The sequence below is a fragment of the Argiope bruennichi genome, chromosome 9 (genome assembly GCF_947563725.1).
Source record: "Argiope bruennichi chromosome 9, qqArgBrue1.1, whole genome shotgun sequence".
NCBI classification, from domain to species: Eukaryota; Metazoa; Arthropoda; class Arachnida; order Araneae; family Araneidae; genus Argiope; species Argiope bruennichi.
Window position 1 is genome coordinate 119,213,830 of NC_079159.1, and position 18,402 is coordinate 119,232,231.

Here is an 18,402-nt window from a genome sequence, read left to right on the forward strand (position 1 = left end):
ATTACTTTTTACAATACTATGTAAAAATATACTAGGACCATTTTTTAAAATTAAATTTATTACTTATCATTGAATTTACATTTTATTCACTAAATTTCATTATAATCAAATTAATTTAGTAATACTTCGATTACACAGCCTTCCATTTATATGCCGTTTATGTAAATACCTTAAAAGGCGTTTAAACGATTTTTATTGTATTTCCTTTGTCATTCAGATTCCATAAAGATAAAAGAATTTTTTGAGATATTAATTACAAACTTTTAATAATGAAAATAATTAGTTGTTTATAGCATGAAACGAAATAATTCAAGTTTCCATTGTTAATCTTCATGATTAAGAGGGAGACTAAGAGGGAAAGTTATTGTCACATATTTCTGCATTTAAAAAATATTTCGAGTTTAAACAGGATCGATTTCATTAATCTTCCCGGTGATCCGATGCTGATCTATTCATCTTGCTTAGTGGGATTTAAGAACAGAAAAAAAGTTAAAATGCTGAATTATTGTTCAAAGCAGATTTAATTAACTTGCTCTCCAACATTCGCCCTCGTATATCGAGTGATTAGAATTACAGTATAAGTTCAGAACTTTGTAGAAGCTATATAATTATTGGATATGTGCAAGTCATCTTACGTAAGTCATATTCTGTGCTTTTTATAGCATACCCGAAATCGGTAATGAATTATTAAAATTTGCATGAGCGCTATATAAACTACTTTTTCATGGCATCTAATTCCGTTGCGGTTTTCCGACTAAACAGTCACTCACTAGTCAACTGCCTAGGGTCATTAGACAACTAACAAGGATCACTGGACTGCTGTCGAGGGTCACTATGCTGAGATGAGACGGCAACAAGTCAATTAAAAAACTTTATTTTCCTAATTACCGAATAAAAAGGCTTATTATAAAATACAAATTTTATAAATTATAAAATATTAGGATACTATAAATCCTTTATCAAATATAATTGATCAGGGTTTTATATGGTTTATTTCATTCACTTAGTTATTAGGCTATTTATAAACATTGGCAATCTGCTTCATTAATATAATAAACGTGGATGACAGGCAATCTGGAGTAATCATATAAATAAAAACAAATAATTTTTTACAAAGTTAACAAAATAAAAAAAAAGTCTTAAAATAAAAGAGTATTATATTAAAACTGTGTTGAAATATGAAATTAAATTGACCAATCTATTAAAAGAAGGAACTCGTAATGTGCATCGTCTAGGGACATAAACAATCGAAATCCGCCAATGATCTAATTAGATAATTATTGTAACTAATATTTTTTCTCCTGAATATATTAGCATGTAATGTGGTCAATTCCCAGGTCTTCCCTGTTACGTAACGAATGTGGTTAAGCATGTTAATTGATAGCACTTTTTCTGACGGTGTACTCTTTTATATCCATGTGTAATATACTCCACTGATTCTAATAATAAATTCAAGTAGTGCATTTTGCTCGTATCATGTGAACAGGATTTGTCTCCATTTTGTTTGTGATAATTGCACGATTGAAAAAAAAATCTAAATAGTAAAAATTTGCTTTTTAATTTCTTTTTTATAATTTATTTGAATTCATTCAATGATATTAATGAATCTTATTTTTTCCAGCTGATAATGAACTAAGTAAATATTTCTGAGAATCTAAAAAATTAATATAATTAAACTAATAACTAGCTTTAATATAAGTAAACTAAATTAAAACTTCAGAGCTTTCATGAACCCTTTTAATCTCTATTCATGCCCCTAGGTAGAAAAAAAAAAAATCCTCAGTATTTTCGTGATAGAAGCAAAGGAACACTACTCACATTAATCCTTTCAAAATAATGGTAGTTTTGATGTAGGCCCCATTTGTTTATAGTTATTTCAAAGTTGATATCTTTTAAAATGCTGGCTCGCAGCTATGATTTCCTCCTGTAGACCTTGATTAGAAATTTTATGCTCGATTACTTACCAATTATATTCTCCCCTATACCTGTTGCGAAACATCCGAACCGAAGTTAACACAAGCACTGTTAAATGAATATTAGGTTCAATTAAATGTCAGACGTCTCGAAATAATTATATTTGTAGGATTTTTTTTTTCTGTTTCCTATTATTCTGTTTTTCTAATAACATTCATTCCACGCCCTAACGAATGAGAATAATATGGATATAATTTCACTTTAGCTTAATATGAAAGCTAACAATTATTCAATGTGATATTCAGGTATTGAAATGAAAGAAAAATTAAATGCAATTCCTTCAGCTTGTTGTATAAAATAAAGTTCAAATGAAACCAGATAAGACCTTAAATCTGGAATTGCATTAAGCTTGCGGTGACATTTGTTATTTAAATACGCAGAAGACGAATATATTCTCTCCTTAAGTTCAAGTTTTTATAAATTAATTATACCTGTAACTCTGTGTTATTGGTACTTTTTTTTCACCTGCTGTTCAATAGGCTTTCCGATTTATATAATTTTAATTTTGATTTCAATTAGTCAGAACAAAGGTGTCAAAATACATATTCCGTTTTCCGGTATTAATGTATTAACCCCATGCTAGCGATTAATTGCCAACGCTAAAAGACTCTTCCGCAACTATTGTTTCACCAATCCATCCAGTTAACAATATACTAGTACTAGTTTTTTTTAATACTCACTAGAAAGTACATAACCCTCATATGCGGGACTCTGAAGATAAAAATTTAATACTCGTGATGTTTCTGACCTTGCTTGTGATTTCCACGATTTTATGCGGCGGTGAAAACAGGAATAATCCCTTTATTTAAAAATATAAGAGAAAGCTTCAGGAAGACCATTCTGGCTTGTTTCATTTAAATCTCTAATTCTTTTTTTTTTTTTTTTTTTTTTTTTTTTTTGTTGCCGGCGTTACTTTCGTGTGCCTCGAATGAATCCGTCATATATAAGCAGGGATTTCAATACCTGGGTTGGAAGCTTAGTTCTGATATGAGAATTTCGTTTATTGCTCGCTGTCTTTGTCAAAATTTTCCAATACATGTATTTAGACATTGTCAGAAACTTTTCTAATATATGAATTTAGACACTGGTCCTTAGACTCCGAACCAGTCCGTCGTGTATAAGCTGGGATGTGCATATCACGGATTGGAAACCTTTGTTCTGCTACGAGAATTTTTTTTTTTTTTGTTGCTCTCTCTCTGTGACTTAATAACAACATTTACTAATACAATTAGACACTGGTTTTTCGATAAAAGTACATGTTTAAAACTACATTTTGTGAAAGAATAGTGATATTCAAAGCGAAATGTCTGATTATAAAGCTTTACTAACTCTATGTTTGTTAAGATATCACAGGTACAATCATTGCCTGCTCTTTTTATTTTCAGGAATTACCTGAATTTTGTGATCGAAGAACTTAAAAATCCTCATGTGTGAGTATTCATTACATTTCGTTTTGTTTTGTTAGTGTTATTTTCTCAGTCAGTGTTAATGTGTGTTAGCAATTAGTGTTAATGTTAATGTGCACATTCAATGTTAAAGCAGTTTCATTAGTATTAATGTTGTGCACATTCAGTGTTAATGTGCACCTTCAGTGTTAGTACAATTTCATTAGTGTTAATGTTGTACACATTTAGTGTTAGTGCAATTTCATTATTTTAAGTTAATGTGCACATTTAATGTTAGTGTAATTTCATTAGTGTTAATGTTAATATGCATATTTAGTGTTAGTGCAATTTCATTAGTCTTAATGTGAACATTTAGTAGTGCAAATTCATTAGTGTTAATGTGCACATTTAGTGTTATTGCAGTTTCATTAGACTTAATGTGAACATATAGTAGTGTAAATTCATTAGTGTTAATGTGCACATTTAATGTTAGTGCAATTTCATTAGTTTTAATGGTGCAGTTTCATTAGTGTGAATGTCAATGTGCATATTTAGTGTTAGTGCAGTTTCGTTAGTACTAATGGAGATTCTTGCCCTTTTTCAGCAACCTTCCTAGAGCCATCTTCATCTCCTGCATCCTGGTGACTGTGGTGTACACTTTTACCGTGGTGGCTTTCCACACTACTCTTTCCGTTGCCGAAGTGCTGGGGGCAGAAGCAGTAGCTGTGGTGAGTGAAGAGACTCGCTCATAAACTGTTGACTACAATGGATATCGTGTATTATCATGAAATCCATCGTTATTATGGAATCTCATGAATTTACCATCGATCCACGTCTGCAATTTTTTTAATGGAAATTTTTAATTTTGCACAACGCTACCTACTTAATTCCTAAAATGTCTAAAAACATATTCTTATGTCATTCCTCGTTCATACAACTCCTCGTCCCTTTTAGTTGCCTATTTATGATTTCCATTCAAAACAACAGTACGATACAAAATTGATCAGGGAATCTGATTATTGGAAAATTAACTGTCAAAGGTTTAAATACTCATTTTATTTTCTCTATTCAAATTCATTATGGAAAATGTAATGAAATTTTAAATTAAGGTTCAACCCTTAAATGGTCTTTTCTTTACATCAAATCTTATTCACATATGAAAATAGCTATGATGACATTTTTCATAGAGGGGAGAAACCTGCTGATATAGAAGTTAATCCCCTCTGTTATATATATGTATTGATATCTCTCTATCTAATTAAAATTTTAATTCATTTTTTAATCTTAAATTAGCCATAATACTTTATTCTAAAATTTTCTCTTAATTTTTTTTATCTAAATCCCACTTTTTTATTTAATTATTTCTAAATCGCTCTTTAAAAAATTGCTGGCTCTTTAATTTTTGAGCTGCAAGCAAAAGGATAAAAATTCCCTACTCCCACGGCATTCCGTTCAAAAGTAACCAAGATTCTCTTTCCTAAATCGGCAAGGATGGAAAAAATCCCTATATGAATTTAGAACAAGGTGTGCAAAGTTTAATATTTACAGATTGGATAGAACACGTCAAGACGAGTATTTTGATGCATAACATGTTGGGTCCCTGAGCATAGCGTCAGAGTCTAATTAAGGTGCGAATCTTGTATTATGGACACTTCAAGACATAAGAAAGAATGAAAGAAAAAGTAAAAATCAATATTTATTGAGAACTTTTATTATAACAGATTTTCGAAATGTCGGCCATTCGAACAAATGGCATGGCGAAGTCTGGAATCGAAGTTCGCAATTGCTTTCAGAAAAACAATTGTTCCAATTTCCTCGACCTCGGTTTCAATTGCTGCTCTTAAGCCGTTCAACGTTGTTGAGGACAGTATGAGATATACTGTATCTTTCAGACTTCCCCATAAAAAAAATCCTGAAGAGTAAGGTGTCCACTCTATACCACTGCATGTTTTCGTAATTAAACCCAACCCAATCAGCATATCGTGAAAATGCCCCGCTAAGAGATCGAAGTTTCGCTGAGTGTGGTGAAGTCTATAATACTATTTTGCATAAACTAATAATCGTTTACCTTGTCTATATGCCATGGCGGGAATTTGTATATTCACTTGCAAGCGCTCCTCTTTCCCTCTCATCGGTTGCCACAAATTTGAATAGTCGCCTAGGGAAGCTTCCATGTTCTACGATAGTCGTATACATCGTAATTTGGAATACAAACTAGCGGATTCGTAATTGACGTTCTTCGTGTAATTAGATTATGACGCCATATTCGGGGACCCCGCATTTTATATATCAAAATACTCGTCTTCATATGTCCTATCCAAATCTATAAGTATTAGAAGTTGCATACCTTTTTGTATACCTTTATACATATATAATTTGCGAGTAATTATTTCCAATAATTTCTTATTCTAGTATTTTGAAGACCATTTGTTATGTTGAACTACTTTTTATTTTCCAGACGTTCGCCGACAGCTTGTACGGCAGTATGGCGTGGGTGATGCCTGTTTTCGTGGCCATGTCCACCTACGGAGGAGTCAACGGAATTCTTTTCACCTCATCCAGGTGAGAAAATCGTTTCTAGTATATAATATTACACACACACACACACACACACACACACACACACACACACACACACACACACACACACACACACACACACACACACACACACACACACACACACACACACACACACACACACACACATATATATATATTATTTTCCATAAAATATATAAATCTATCTATAAAATATACATCTCTTTTACACCAATATAATTGAAGTAATTGTTCATTTGAATTATTGGGTAAAAATTTGTGTTCTAAAAATTACATTTTCATTTGCTTTTAAATATAGACGATATTCTATTAAAATAAATGTTACCAGTTATTTGCAGATAACCACGAATCCTAGTTTCCTGATTTCTTCTTCAATTTTAATGAAAAATAAACTTTGTGAAATCAGTTGTTTCCGTTTCTAACTAAGCACGTGTTAGTTTATTTTATCTGTTATATTGCAATGTTTCTCATATGCAAAGAGGGCCGTGGTGGCCTGGTGGTAAAGTCTCGGCTTGTGAGCCGTAGGGTTTTAGGTTCAAGACTCCTTTCCACCGAAGAACCGCCGTGTAAGGGGGTCTGTTGCACGATAAATCCCTTCAGGGCCAAACGTCCTCCCGATGGTGTGGTGTGGAGAGGTAGGTGCCAGCTCAGGTGTCATCCTCGTCATCTGACCGCGGTTCAAAATTGCGAGGTCCGTTCCAAAATAGCCCTAGTGTTGCTTTAAACGAGTTGCTTATATATATATATATATATATATATATATATATATATATATATATATATATATATATATATATATATATATATATATATATATATATATATATATATATATATATATATATAAAATTATCTTAGGGAATTGCTAAATCTGTCTAATTTTTTTACACTAGTAAAATTGCTTTGATAGTATTCTTTGCAATCAAACAGAAGACCAATTAAATAGCTAGTAGCGTAGTGACGTAATGAATGCATATACAAAATGCCTCAAGATTCATTAGGAGAGGTAGAAATCGTAAAATCATAGAGGTACGCTTTAATCATCATCGATTAAAGCATGCAATCTGGAGAATGTATTAACGGAGGAAAATCCATGTAAATGATTATCTGACAGCATTCAAACAGACTTAAATTATATGCATAAATAAAACAAGAAAAAGTGCATACAACGATCGTTAATGTAAGTTAAACATCATGGATTAAGACAGAGTTATTATGAAACTGAAAAGTGTAGCTTATTTAAAATTAGAATGAAAATATTTCAAACGGCATCTGGTTACATCTACATAATCGTTAAAGATATGGTGAATAATTAATATATTTCTATAATGTATGCTGCTTGTAGCAGTTTCAGCAAAGCTCAAATAAATATGCTCTAGGTGACTATTTTATCTAATATTTTAATTAGCTGTGATATGATTTTATTTATCATAGGTGCTATCTAATTTAGAAACAAACTGAATCAGTGCAAAATAAATTCTCTTCTTCTCAATGACTTTCTGAGAAAAAGTTAAAAAATAATCCGCTTTAAGTTCCATCGAGTTTGTATTAAAATTGCATTGTATTTGTAATGAGTGAGTTTTTGTTTTCAGGTTGTTTTATGCGGGCGCGGAGCAAGGCCAGATGCCTCGTATCCTGTCCATGATCCAGGTGAAACACTTGACGCCGGCGCCAGCTGTCATCGCCATGGTAATCAATTAGAACCTTCTTTATAATTTCTCTGTTGAATAAAATATACAGCTAATGTTCGAATGATGAAGATATTCGGTTACTTAAAAATAAATCGGTTAGAGTGGTCTCCATATAACTTTCTCGCATACTCTGTAATAAAAGAGTTATCCCTCCCCTCCTTTCCCCTCCCCCACAATAAAATGTGCACCTTGGATAAAGCAAAGAACGCCTTACATGAAATTGGTCTAAAATAATTGTGAAATACAGATCATGGCGAGAATATAGCATGTTTACTGAATTTATAGTGCGATTGATCCTTGGCAAATTATATCTTCAACGAACGTATTTTTCACAATTGAAAAATTGACCGGTTTCACGATTGAAAAATAAAATTGATAGGGAACTTCAATTGTAGTCACAAAATTCTATATCAATTAAGTCATTGTGTTTTTGAGTTATCGCGCTTACATACTTTTGAAGGTACAGACCGACAGACAGTCATCCTAATGTTAAATTTGGTAAAAAAGAAAAAAACAAATGATAGGCATCTGTCCACCCTATTGATGTTAAATATATAGGCCAAATTTTTATTAATATAACACTCTTTATTTGGGCTAACTTATATTCGAACAGCATTTTTCTTAATGGATTTTGTTGAAACTTGATTGAAAGCTATAAATTTGATATGAAGATCATGTATCATTTTCGAGGCTTGCAACATGAGATTTAGCTAACTAGCAAGGGGATGTTTTATTTATTTATTTTTTATTATACATGACTATCTTAGACAAACACGGGTCACGGTGGCCTGATGGTAAGAAACCGGAGGGTTTCAGGGCGTTAATCCGTCCAAACGTCCCGCCCCTGGTGTGGTGTGGTGTGGTGTGTATATGGGAGGGGGGGGAATGCCAGCTCAGGTGTGGTCCTCGTCATCTGACCGAGGTTCAAAATTACGAGGTCCGTCCCAAAATAGCCCTAGAGTTGCTTTAAAACGGCACGTTAATGTAACTAAACTAAACGAGACAGACATTTTTTATTATTATTATTTAGTATTTGCGTTTTATTCTCGTTAATTTTTACAAAAAAAAGAAAAAAAACCTTTTTTAGCATCTTTAAGCGGGGGAAAATGGCCAGGTTATGTTGACGACGTCGTTATATTGCCTTATTTGCTTCTTATAGGTTTCTAAGAAGGTTTTAGGTTTATATGCACTAATATTCATTTTGTGTCATTCTTTTTATCAATATGATCCAGATATTGTTTCAAATCATACTGTAGGCCGTATAAACCGCAAATAATATTTTAACAAAAACATATCAGGCACAATAAGAGCATTTAAAGCAACAAAGGCAGGAGCTCTGACCGTAAAAAAGATATTGTTACTAAAAACTGGAATTACTGTCTAGACATTCATAACATGAGTTGAAACTGCCGAATAAATTACAGCGCAGTATCCTGAATTTTGAGAGGTCTGTCGCCTATTGAATCTCCATTTAGAAACTAAAATAGAATGTTGTTACATCGGATACACAAATATACAAGCAAAAGTTACATAGGAAGGCACAAGTGATGCCCAGACTTAATAGGAAAATTTGTATTCAATTTTTTCTGATGAAAAAGAGGACGGATTTTGGGTTGTATCCTTTTACCATGAGCTACATTTTTAAACGCAGTAACTCTTCCATTACATCCTATTTTGGAAACTATTACTTCACGGTATACTAATTAGTTAACAGTGTTTACTTTGTGTACTCTCTTATATCTACATACAGAATAAAAATCTATTCAACTTGATGACAGGACACGCTTTTATAAAATATTATTTTTTTCTTTCACTTTATTGATTAAGAATAAATTATGAGTGATTTTTTTAAAATGTTATGAATCTCTAAAAAAATTTATCTTGAAATTCAAATAGATAGTACCGAGTAAAGATTTTTTTTTTTTTTCCCATTTTTACGGGACAAAAAAAAAAATCATTTTTTAACATAATATTTTTTAGCTGCCATCCTTTCTGTGCATTCTGTGATGGATAATTTGTCATGCATTTAATGCAATAGCTGTTGCAATCAAAGCAATCGATGACCAGATATATAAAGCTAGTTTAAAGCACAATCATGCTATGATGCTTAGAACTAGAAGCTTGAATCTTCTCTTAATTTTTTTCTCCGTTAAATGATAGTCACTGGGGACATTTTTTTTGTCAACGCAAATAGAAATCATCTAACAATCGAAAACCAAAATTTCACTTACGTCACTTTCACTTTGCCCTATCGTTTTTCATATTTGAAATTTTGATGAATTCCAGAGATTACTTTTTGAAAATATTATTCGAGGTAAACGAAACAAAAGAAATATTATTTTAGAAAATATAAAACGAAATCAAAATTATGTTCTGTTCTATACTCTCATTTTGTTATGTTTTTTTCTGGTTTTATTTATTTTGCTATTTTGAAAAATGTTTTTTAAATTTTATTTATTATCGCAGATAAATGTAACTGATTAATTAAAACTGCATGTTAGGTACTCATTGAACTGCAATGAATGCACGAATGAGAGTGCTTATAAATATGATACAATTTATTTAATGAAATAAATCATGAGGAAGGTATAAAGATGGAAATGCGTAGATCCCTTCATGAAGAGATACATAATTTTTTTTAATTACATTTTTGAAATGAGAATTTTGTTTCTTTTTTTGTGCTCTCTGAAAACGAGCGTGTTAAATTCTGCAGCATTTACTTTAGTAAGCAATCTCACACTCTTTCAGCTTTTAATACTTTGAGAACACTTCTTGGCTTCCTCATGACGTCGATCTTATTGTCCTTTTGTCAGAACCCGCTGACTTCGCGGAAATGATCTTTCATCTCTCTTTCACTGTCAATTCAGACACGCCATCGACGCATCATGAGCGATTTCGTAGCGGAGAAAAGTTGCTATGAAACTGACTTTCCCACGCTTTTGGTGATAATAATTATGTAATGAAATGGATATTCACCTATTATGAATGATTAATGTTCAATTAAATTATTTTTATTTTGGTTTTAGAAAGTGAATTTAAATTATTTAGAATAAGCTTCTCTGAATTATGGGAATGTATTAAATTATCAGTGTCTTCATCACGAGAGAAAATCATATTCAGCAGGATGAGATAAATATAGACGGAAAAAATTATCTGTTAATAGTAAATCAGAAAAAAATATTGTGAATTTAAATTATTTTTGAGATGTATGTTTCTGTGATTATTATATACGTCACCTTTGGCAATCAGCCTAAATTGACTTTTAAGTTTGTTAAATTATTAATATTGGCGCGTTGAAAGAAAGCAATCGATTCTCCATAGTCGAATGGTCATCACGCTAGTCTCGTAATCAAGAAATCGTGAGTTCGAATCCCGCTAGATTCAAATGAGATTCAAAATTTGTGTAAATATTTTTCCTTGATTTGTGTTCTCCTTTATTTCGTGTTTCAGAAGATTCTGGACCTTTCTTTAGTTTACCAGTGCTCTGGACTTTTCTTACTGTCTCCAGAAAAGTATTCTGGAACTTCCCCTACTGGTATAAAAGCCAAAGATCTCTAAGTTCAGAGTTGAGTTAATAAATTGGTTTAATTTCACTTCCTGTGTGTCATTGAGTTCCCCGCTAAAGTATCTACGTGACAATATGGAATGAGTTTTTTTTAAAGAAAATTTCATCCTGTTATGTGATATGATTGAAAAACACGAATTGAATTTTATTCAGTTTACCGCAATTGAAAAAAAAAAGCATATATTATGAAATCAGAGTGAAAATTTCATAATGGAGTTAAAAGCATAGGTTTTAATGATTTGATGGATGAATTTGAACTCCATTATAATATTTAAAGACATTATTTCAACTGAGTGACAAATTGAATTAAAAAATATCATTGAAATAAAGGGGGGGGGAAATACGGGGATGAATTGTTATTAATAAAAAGGTAAATTTTTGAGTCTTAATATAATATGATCACCATTAGTTGTTTTGGAAGACATGAACAACAATTTCCATAAGCAAATTATAACGATTATCCATCTAGCAATTGTTAAGTCTATTTTTTACGCTAGATTGAACTTTCTGTAAAGCCTTTTTATTTCTTTTGTATCTTCTTTCGTCGGACTGAATTGTCTTTTTGGAGACACCGCGGTGGCTCTCCAAAAGATTTCTTATTGTATTTTGCAGCTTCATTAATTAGCTAAGTGAAGCGTTTAATTAATTCACTGCAGCTGTAAAAGCAATCAAATTTGTATTATGGTTTGTTTACATTTGACTGTTCCCATTCAGCAATAAGTAATAAGGGAGAATTCTGGGCCACGTGCATTAGCATTTTATATATATAGATATATATTCAACTTTTTGTTCTTCTTGAAAGATATTATAAAGCGGAATGAGGTACGAGGCTTTGAAAGTGATATCAGATATAAAATCAAGAAGATTACATTGAAGCTAATGTATTGTTAGAATAAATTTATATGAGCATATTAAACTGACTCTTCATCAGGTAAAATGTTTTATATTAGGCGTAGTGAGTAGAGTTCGCAAAAGTGATATAAGGATTGTAGCCCGGAAAAAAAAAAGGGTGGAGTGGAAAAGGTCCTGGATTTGAATTCTGGCTTAAAAGGATATAAAACCAAATCTTCAGTTTTTAACCGTTCAAGTAAAAGTTTCATATACCGTTCATGATTCATAGTTCTTAAATTCAATTATTTATGTTCATCTATAACTAAGATTTCATCATTATATCAAGTATAGCTTCACGAAAATGTTCAGATATGAATTCTACAAGTTTCCTTCTTAGTTAAAGTGGCATTAAATTGGATTTTTAAATGTTACCAGACTTAAGAGATGAAGTTATGATTTAATTTCTGCTTTTAAATACTTGTTTTCGTTCTCGAGATTCATGGTGATGATTTATATAAGAAATGTTGAAGAAACTGTAACAATATCAAAAATTTGATCTGATTTTTTTTGTAATGTAGTTATTAAATAGAAATGCCTCAGAGGTGATTATATTCCGAGATTTTTACTTCTTCAAATCCGGAATTTCAGATTTTTTCCCCCGATACACTTTTTATCTCAAATTTGCTATTAAAAATATATCATAAAGTTATTGTTAAAATTTAGATTATATCAAGTTCAATGGAGTTGTCAAATTTTTTTCTATGTAAATTATTGAAAAATTCATCATTTTATTGGAATGTATGTGTGTTTATGTGTCGAGTTAATATTCGGAATTATTCGAAATGGTGTCGGAGTTTTAGACCATATTTATTTTCTGGATTTTTGAAATAAATTAACAGTCATCTTATTCTTTGACGACTAAAAGATTTTGTACGCATGTTTTAACTATAACTTGGAACTAAAGAGAAATTTTGATGGGTATTCTCATCCAATTACTCATATCTTTATTTAATCAAAATCTAAAATCGTTATGAATTCCTTCTACTTTATTGACCGTTTGTTCATTTTTGTCGTCCAATGTAACGGATGGAATGACACCATTTTAGGACAGAACTGTTTCCAAACGACACTGTCACCACCCTATTTTTGCCTCGCAAATGTGACTGTGTTATAGTTGGAAATAGCTTATTTTAGTTATTCCCGTGTAGTCGAAACAAAGTATAGTTACGGAAACTAACGATGTTTGCCTAGTTGTGCGTCACTTCCATCGCCTCTCTCTATGAAAATGTTTTCTGCTGTCCTTGGATGTTTTGCATGCTAAAAATAATATTGCGATGTGTTTATTTAAACCTTTATATTTACATCTGACCAATAGTGTAAGGAGCTGTGATTAGTTGCGTATTCATGCTGACTAGTGACTGCTGTGCTATGGCAATAATAAGAGACATATGAATATAAAAAGAAAATGTCGGAGATTTATGGTGCATTCCAATTATAAGATTCATGTGAAAATAAATATAATCTAAATGTGGGAGATTTGTAGTGAATTCCATTAGAAAGTGGCGGAAAGGCAGAACGAATGACGAAAATGCCAAATAGACTGGAGTTCGTTGTCCACTCTTCTCCCTTCTATATGCATTTTATACTGGATCCTGACTTCATACAAACTTTCTCACTTCACAGTATTTTAAAAATATTTATGCTGTTACATTGGAGGTTATAACTAATATTTCCTTCCATTATTATTTTTATTTGGTTGTGACTTTTCAATTAGATAGTAGATAACTATATTTAAATTCTATTTTAATGATTAGCCTTCCTTTGAACATTATGTATAAAAAAGATATATCTTAAAAGATATATCAATTAAACAAAATTTTTAATTTACTTAACTACAATACTTATATCTAAAGTACACTACTAATTATATATATATATATATATATATATATATATATATATATATATATATATATATATATATATTATTTCTTAAGCACCCTACGAAGGTGCATGAGATTTTCTATAACAACTTTCATGAGTTAATCTGTGGGAATCATATCTGAGATTTTGTTAACACGATAACAGCCCATCTAGGCGTTCACATCTTCTAGTTGTAACTCTATTCTTCCTTTACCTAGGCCTTGCTGTCAATACTGTACTTGTGCTCGAGCGACATCTATGCACTGATTAACTACGTAGGATTTGCCACATGGCTGGCCATTGGATTGGCCGTCGCCTGTCTGCCTTATCTCAGATGGAAACAGCCGCATCTCGCCAGACCGATTAAGGTATTTGTCCAATCTGAATCATAAGTTTCTTTTTACCTGGAGTGGTTAGAAATATTCCTCTTCTCCTAGAATGTATGCATTTTTTTTTTGTAAATTAATTAAGAATGAGATAAATGAATTTTTCTGTTTAATATCACATAGGGTGTTTCACGATTCGATGCTCTGCCGTTAGTGAAATCCAAAAATTGCCAAACTTTAGCAATACTTCACTTATTCTTAGCGACAATATTCATATGGCTTTTAATGTAAAGATGAGTAATTCTTTGATGCCATTGTGCAAAATAGTGCCAACAGTCATGCTTGGCGACTATTTTAGCTCTACTAACCGAACTGTACTCAAAACTCTTGGCACGAGCTTTCGATTTGGTGTTAGAGCACCATGGAATGCTTGGTAATGAATTAAGTGAGGAAGCGGTTGGAGCGAGAGTTTCTGTGTCCTGAAATGATGAAGTTCTTGAATGTGAAAGAAGAAATGAGTGAAAATAATGAATTTAAATCAGAAATTATGTATGGTATACCTAATTTGATTAATTAGGTAATTCATGATTGACCCAATAACATTGAAAAAAAAAACTGTGTATAAAAGATACTCAAATATCTACATTTATTTATGAAGTATGAATAAAGAATATATTCGTTAATTATTTTCAGTGTTAGCGAAATAAGCTTTAATAATGGGAAATAAATAATTAACACTTCAATAAGAGTAATTTGTTTAGCTTTCACACATACACACACATATAAATTAATAAGTTATCATTTGTTTACCTTTAAAATGCTTTTCCTAAATAAATAACAAGATTTCGGAGTTTTTCAGTCTCTAAATACATAAAAAAAAGGTGCAATTTAATTGAACATTAATTTTTCGATTCATTCGATTGACTGAAATAATTTTAAAATATTAAATACTCATTTTAAAAGAATCTTTTGCTCTCAGCTTTATTAAACTTTCTGCGATTTTTAAATCTAATAAATGTCATTGCTATTTGATCATTGTTATTAATGATGCTTATTTACAAATAATATCTTGTAATAATCTCGAGAATGAGGATGTCAACTTGGATGTCATCGTAACAGTTGACGACGGATCAAATTTTAGAGCTGTTCAAATCTTCAAGAGCTTCTATACAGTTTGTTTTCATCTGAAGCCCTTAGAAAAAGAGAGTACAGTGCGATATATATGTTATTAGTGAATTGTTCGCCTTTTAAACGATCAGAATCCCACTGAATTCACGTGTTAAGTATAGAAAGATATTTAAACCAAAGGGAGAACGAGATATTCAGGTGACTAAATATTTCTTATAGCACACTAACAAATGACTATAAAAATAATATCATGGTGATAGTCAATCGCAGACTTTATATAAAACATGTAATAAAACAATCTGTCAAAGGTGATATATTAGATGACTCTTAGAAAAATAGCTACATCATCCAAAGCACTCCGTTATTTGACACATCCCAGTCTTTTTCCATTGTGCTTTGAATTGCTTGAATTAAAATTATTCATTTGTTTAGAGTTTCAGGTAAAGTAGATAAATTTTTAAATAAAGGTTGGAACAGAATGTAAACACAAGTAAAGTTAAAATTTACTTGGAAGCCTTTTTGAAATACTTTGCTGAATTTCCATTTCTTCTGCTCATTACAGGTGAACTTGTTCTTCCCCATTATCTACATTATCGCCACTATCTTCATCACCGTTGTGCCCATGATGGCTGATCCCGTGGGAACAGGTAACCCATTATTTTTTCCTTTACATCTACACACTCACTCTTTTTTGCATTCTGGAAAGCCGATTACAAGTTGATTTGTTCTACACTATGCATTATTTTTATTTTCTGGTTTATAAACTTTATTAAAACTGAAAGAATTACTCAATTAAAAATATATTTCTTAAAAATGTGCTCAATTTCTTTTTGTCAAATACAAATTTTGTACTGTTAATTCTGATTTATTTCAATGAAAATAAAAATAATAATAAATTTGATTTTTGGTAAAACACAATGTTGTAACTTCATTATATGGTAGATGAAAATAATAGACGAGTTTCAGGAACAATTATTTGATTATTTTTTAAGTTCCACATTTCACAATACGAAACAAATGCGAAATAACACGACATTCACTTAGAGTACAATCTAATAATGACCCCCCCCCCCCAAGAAGGATCATGGGAAATATACATTGATGTTAGTAAGGTAACGCCATCTGTTGTTTCAAAAGAGAAAGTAGTAGAGTTATGTAAAAGCTACAAAGTTTTATTGTTTTACTTCTAGGAAGTTCCATGAGATGATGAGCTTTTAATTTTAGCTATCAGATGAGAAATTTAATCGATGAAATTCTAAATTTATAAATTATTTAGAGACCGTGCGCATGAACTTTTGAATTCACATTAAAAAAAAATGAAGTGTGTGTTTTGATTTCTTGACATGAATTATATCTGAGACAGCAAATACTAAATGTATATTGCATTACTTTTGTCCATTTGTGTCTTTTGAATCCAAGCCGCTTCATCCATTGATTATTCAAACTGCAGGGAAAGCTATGTTTGGTATCATCATAAATTGGGGAGTGTGATACCTACGAATTTAAATTATTTCCTTTGTTAACACAATTCGTTTTATACACTAGTGATTGTTATTCAGTGAACAATATACTGCTTCCATAATATTTAATACATTATGGAAGCAGTATTTATTATTATTTTTAGTATCTATTATTAGCAGTAATAATAGATGATCATTAATCTATTATTACAGTCAATGTTGTGATAAGTTAATATCATGTAGTTGTGTAAATTTCTTAGACTAGTAGAAACACATATGACATCGTTTGAAAATAAATCTATTATTGCTCAAAGAAGAAAATTCGCTTTGGCAAAATACAAATAATCTCAAATGAATATTATCTTCCTGTCAGAAAAAAAAAAAAAATTACTTTATAGAGGATAATCTTATTTGATCATACCACCAAATATATAGTATATATAAAAAGAGTTTGGGCCAATTAATTTTATATTATGATTAGCTTTTAAGTTATTGCAAATTAATGCGTCATTACATCCCTTTCATATTTTTGCTACAATTACATAGTCTGCGACTAGAAAAGTGCGATTATTTAAAGCACATTTATTTAATTTCATGTTTTATAGTTTTAAATATAGAATTTTAGAATCGAATTTTCATTCTCTTCTTGATATGTTAATTTAGAACTGTGTGGTTGAGTGCTATAGAAGACTATATAGAATTCAGATATTTTCAGAACCTACTTATGTTTTAATCATTAATTAAATTAAATTTTGATTTTAAACTAGTAGTTGCAACTACTTATGAATTTCTAAAAAGTTTGCCTTCATTAAAATTGGAAAATAATTAAAATAAAAACAAAAACCTATTTAGTTCACTAAAAAAAGTATATTTTTAAAAACTTTATTTTCATTTATTCTGAATAGTGATTAAACCATAATGCGATTTCTATGTTAAAATTGCAGAAGTGCTGTGACTAAATCAAAAATATAGAAATACATTAGCTGTTTTAGTCATATTATTTTCCTCGATTTTGATTGTAGTTTGTTTTTTTTCTGTGAAAAATCATAAATTAACACCTTTCAGTATATTTGTACCAATGGGTTATTTTTCGAACAATGAAAAATGTGATGTTCTCAATCCAAATTTAGGTGGATTGTTTTGTTTTAAATTTTGTATTATATTCCAGAAAAGCTTTTTATTCGGAATTTACATTAGTTAATGCTTTTTGTAGTGAATCTTTGCAGGTACTTTGTTACTCATTATATGAATTTGTAGTTTCTCTTGACACTTTGTTTTCGTCATAGGCTTTGGAGCTCTAATCATCGCAACGGGTGTCCCTGTCTATTTGATCTTCATCTATTGGGAAAACAAACCCAAAGCTATCAGGCACGCAATCGGTAAGGAGTTTACTATTTTGAAGTTTCATTATTGAACCATTAACATCAGATCCATAAAAGGAAATTTTCAATAACAAAAATGTTTGAAAATGTATACACTTTTTGGAAATGTTCTGTTTTCATTTAAATTTTTAGAATTAAAAGGCTTACACTTAAACTAATAAATAATTAATAAAAG

At 30.8% G+C, this 18,402-nt stretch overlaps 1 protein-coding gene across 1 annotated transcript in view; it reads left to right on the plus strand.

The window, feature by feature from the left end:
- LOC129984217 (Y+L amino acid transporter 2-like) overlaps positions 1-18,402 on the plus strand; it is a 70,103-nt gene that overhangs the window by 48,885 nt on the left and 2,816 nt on the right. The window contains exons 4-10 of the mRNA XM_056094043.1: positions 3,360-3,404; positions 3,964-4,087; positions 5,818-5,921; positions 7,514-7,610; positions 14,150-14,299; positions 15,948-16,032; positions 18,132-18,224. Of these exons, the coding sequence (XP_055950018.1) occupies positions 3,360-3,404; positions 3,964-4,087; positions 5,818-5,921; positions 7,514-7,610; positions 14,150-14,299; positions 15,948-16,032; positions 18,132-18,224 (698 nt within the window). The remainder of the gene's footprint in view (positions 1-3,359; positions 3,405-3,963; positions 4,088-5,817; positions 5,922-7,513; positions 7,611-14,149; positions 14,300-15,947; positions 16,033-18,131; positions 18,225-18,402) is intronic.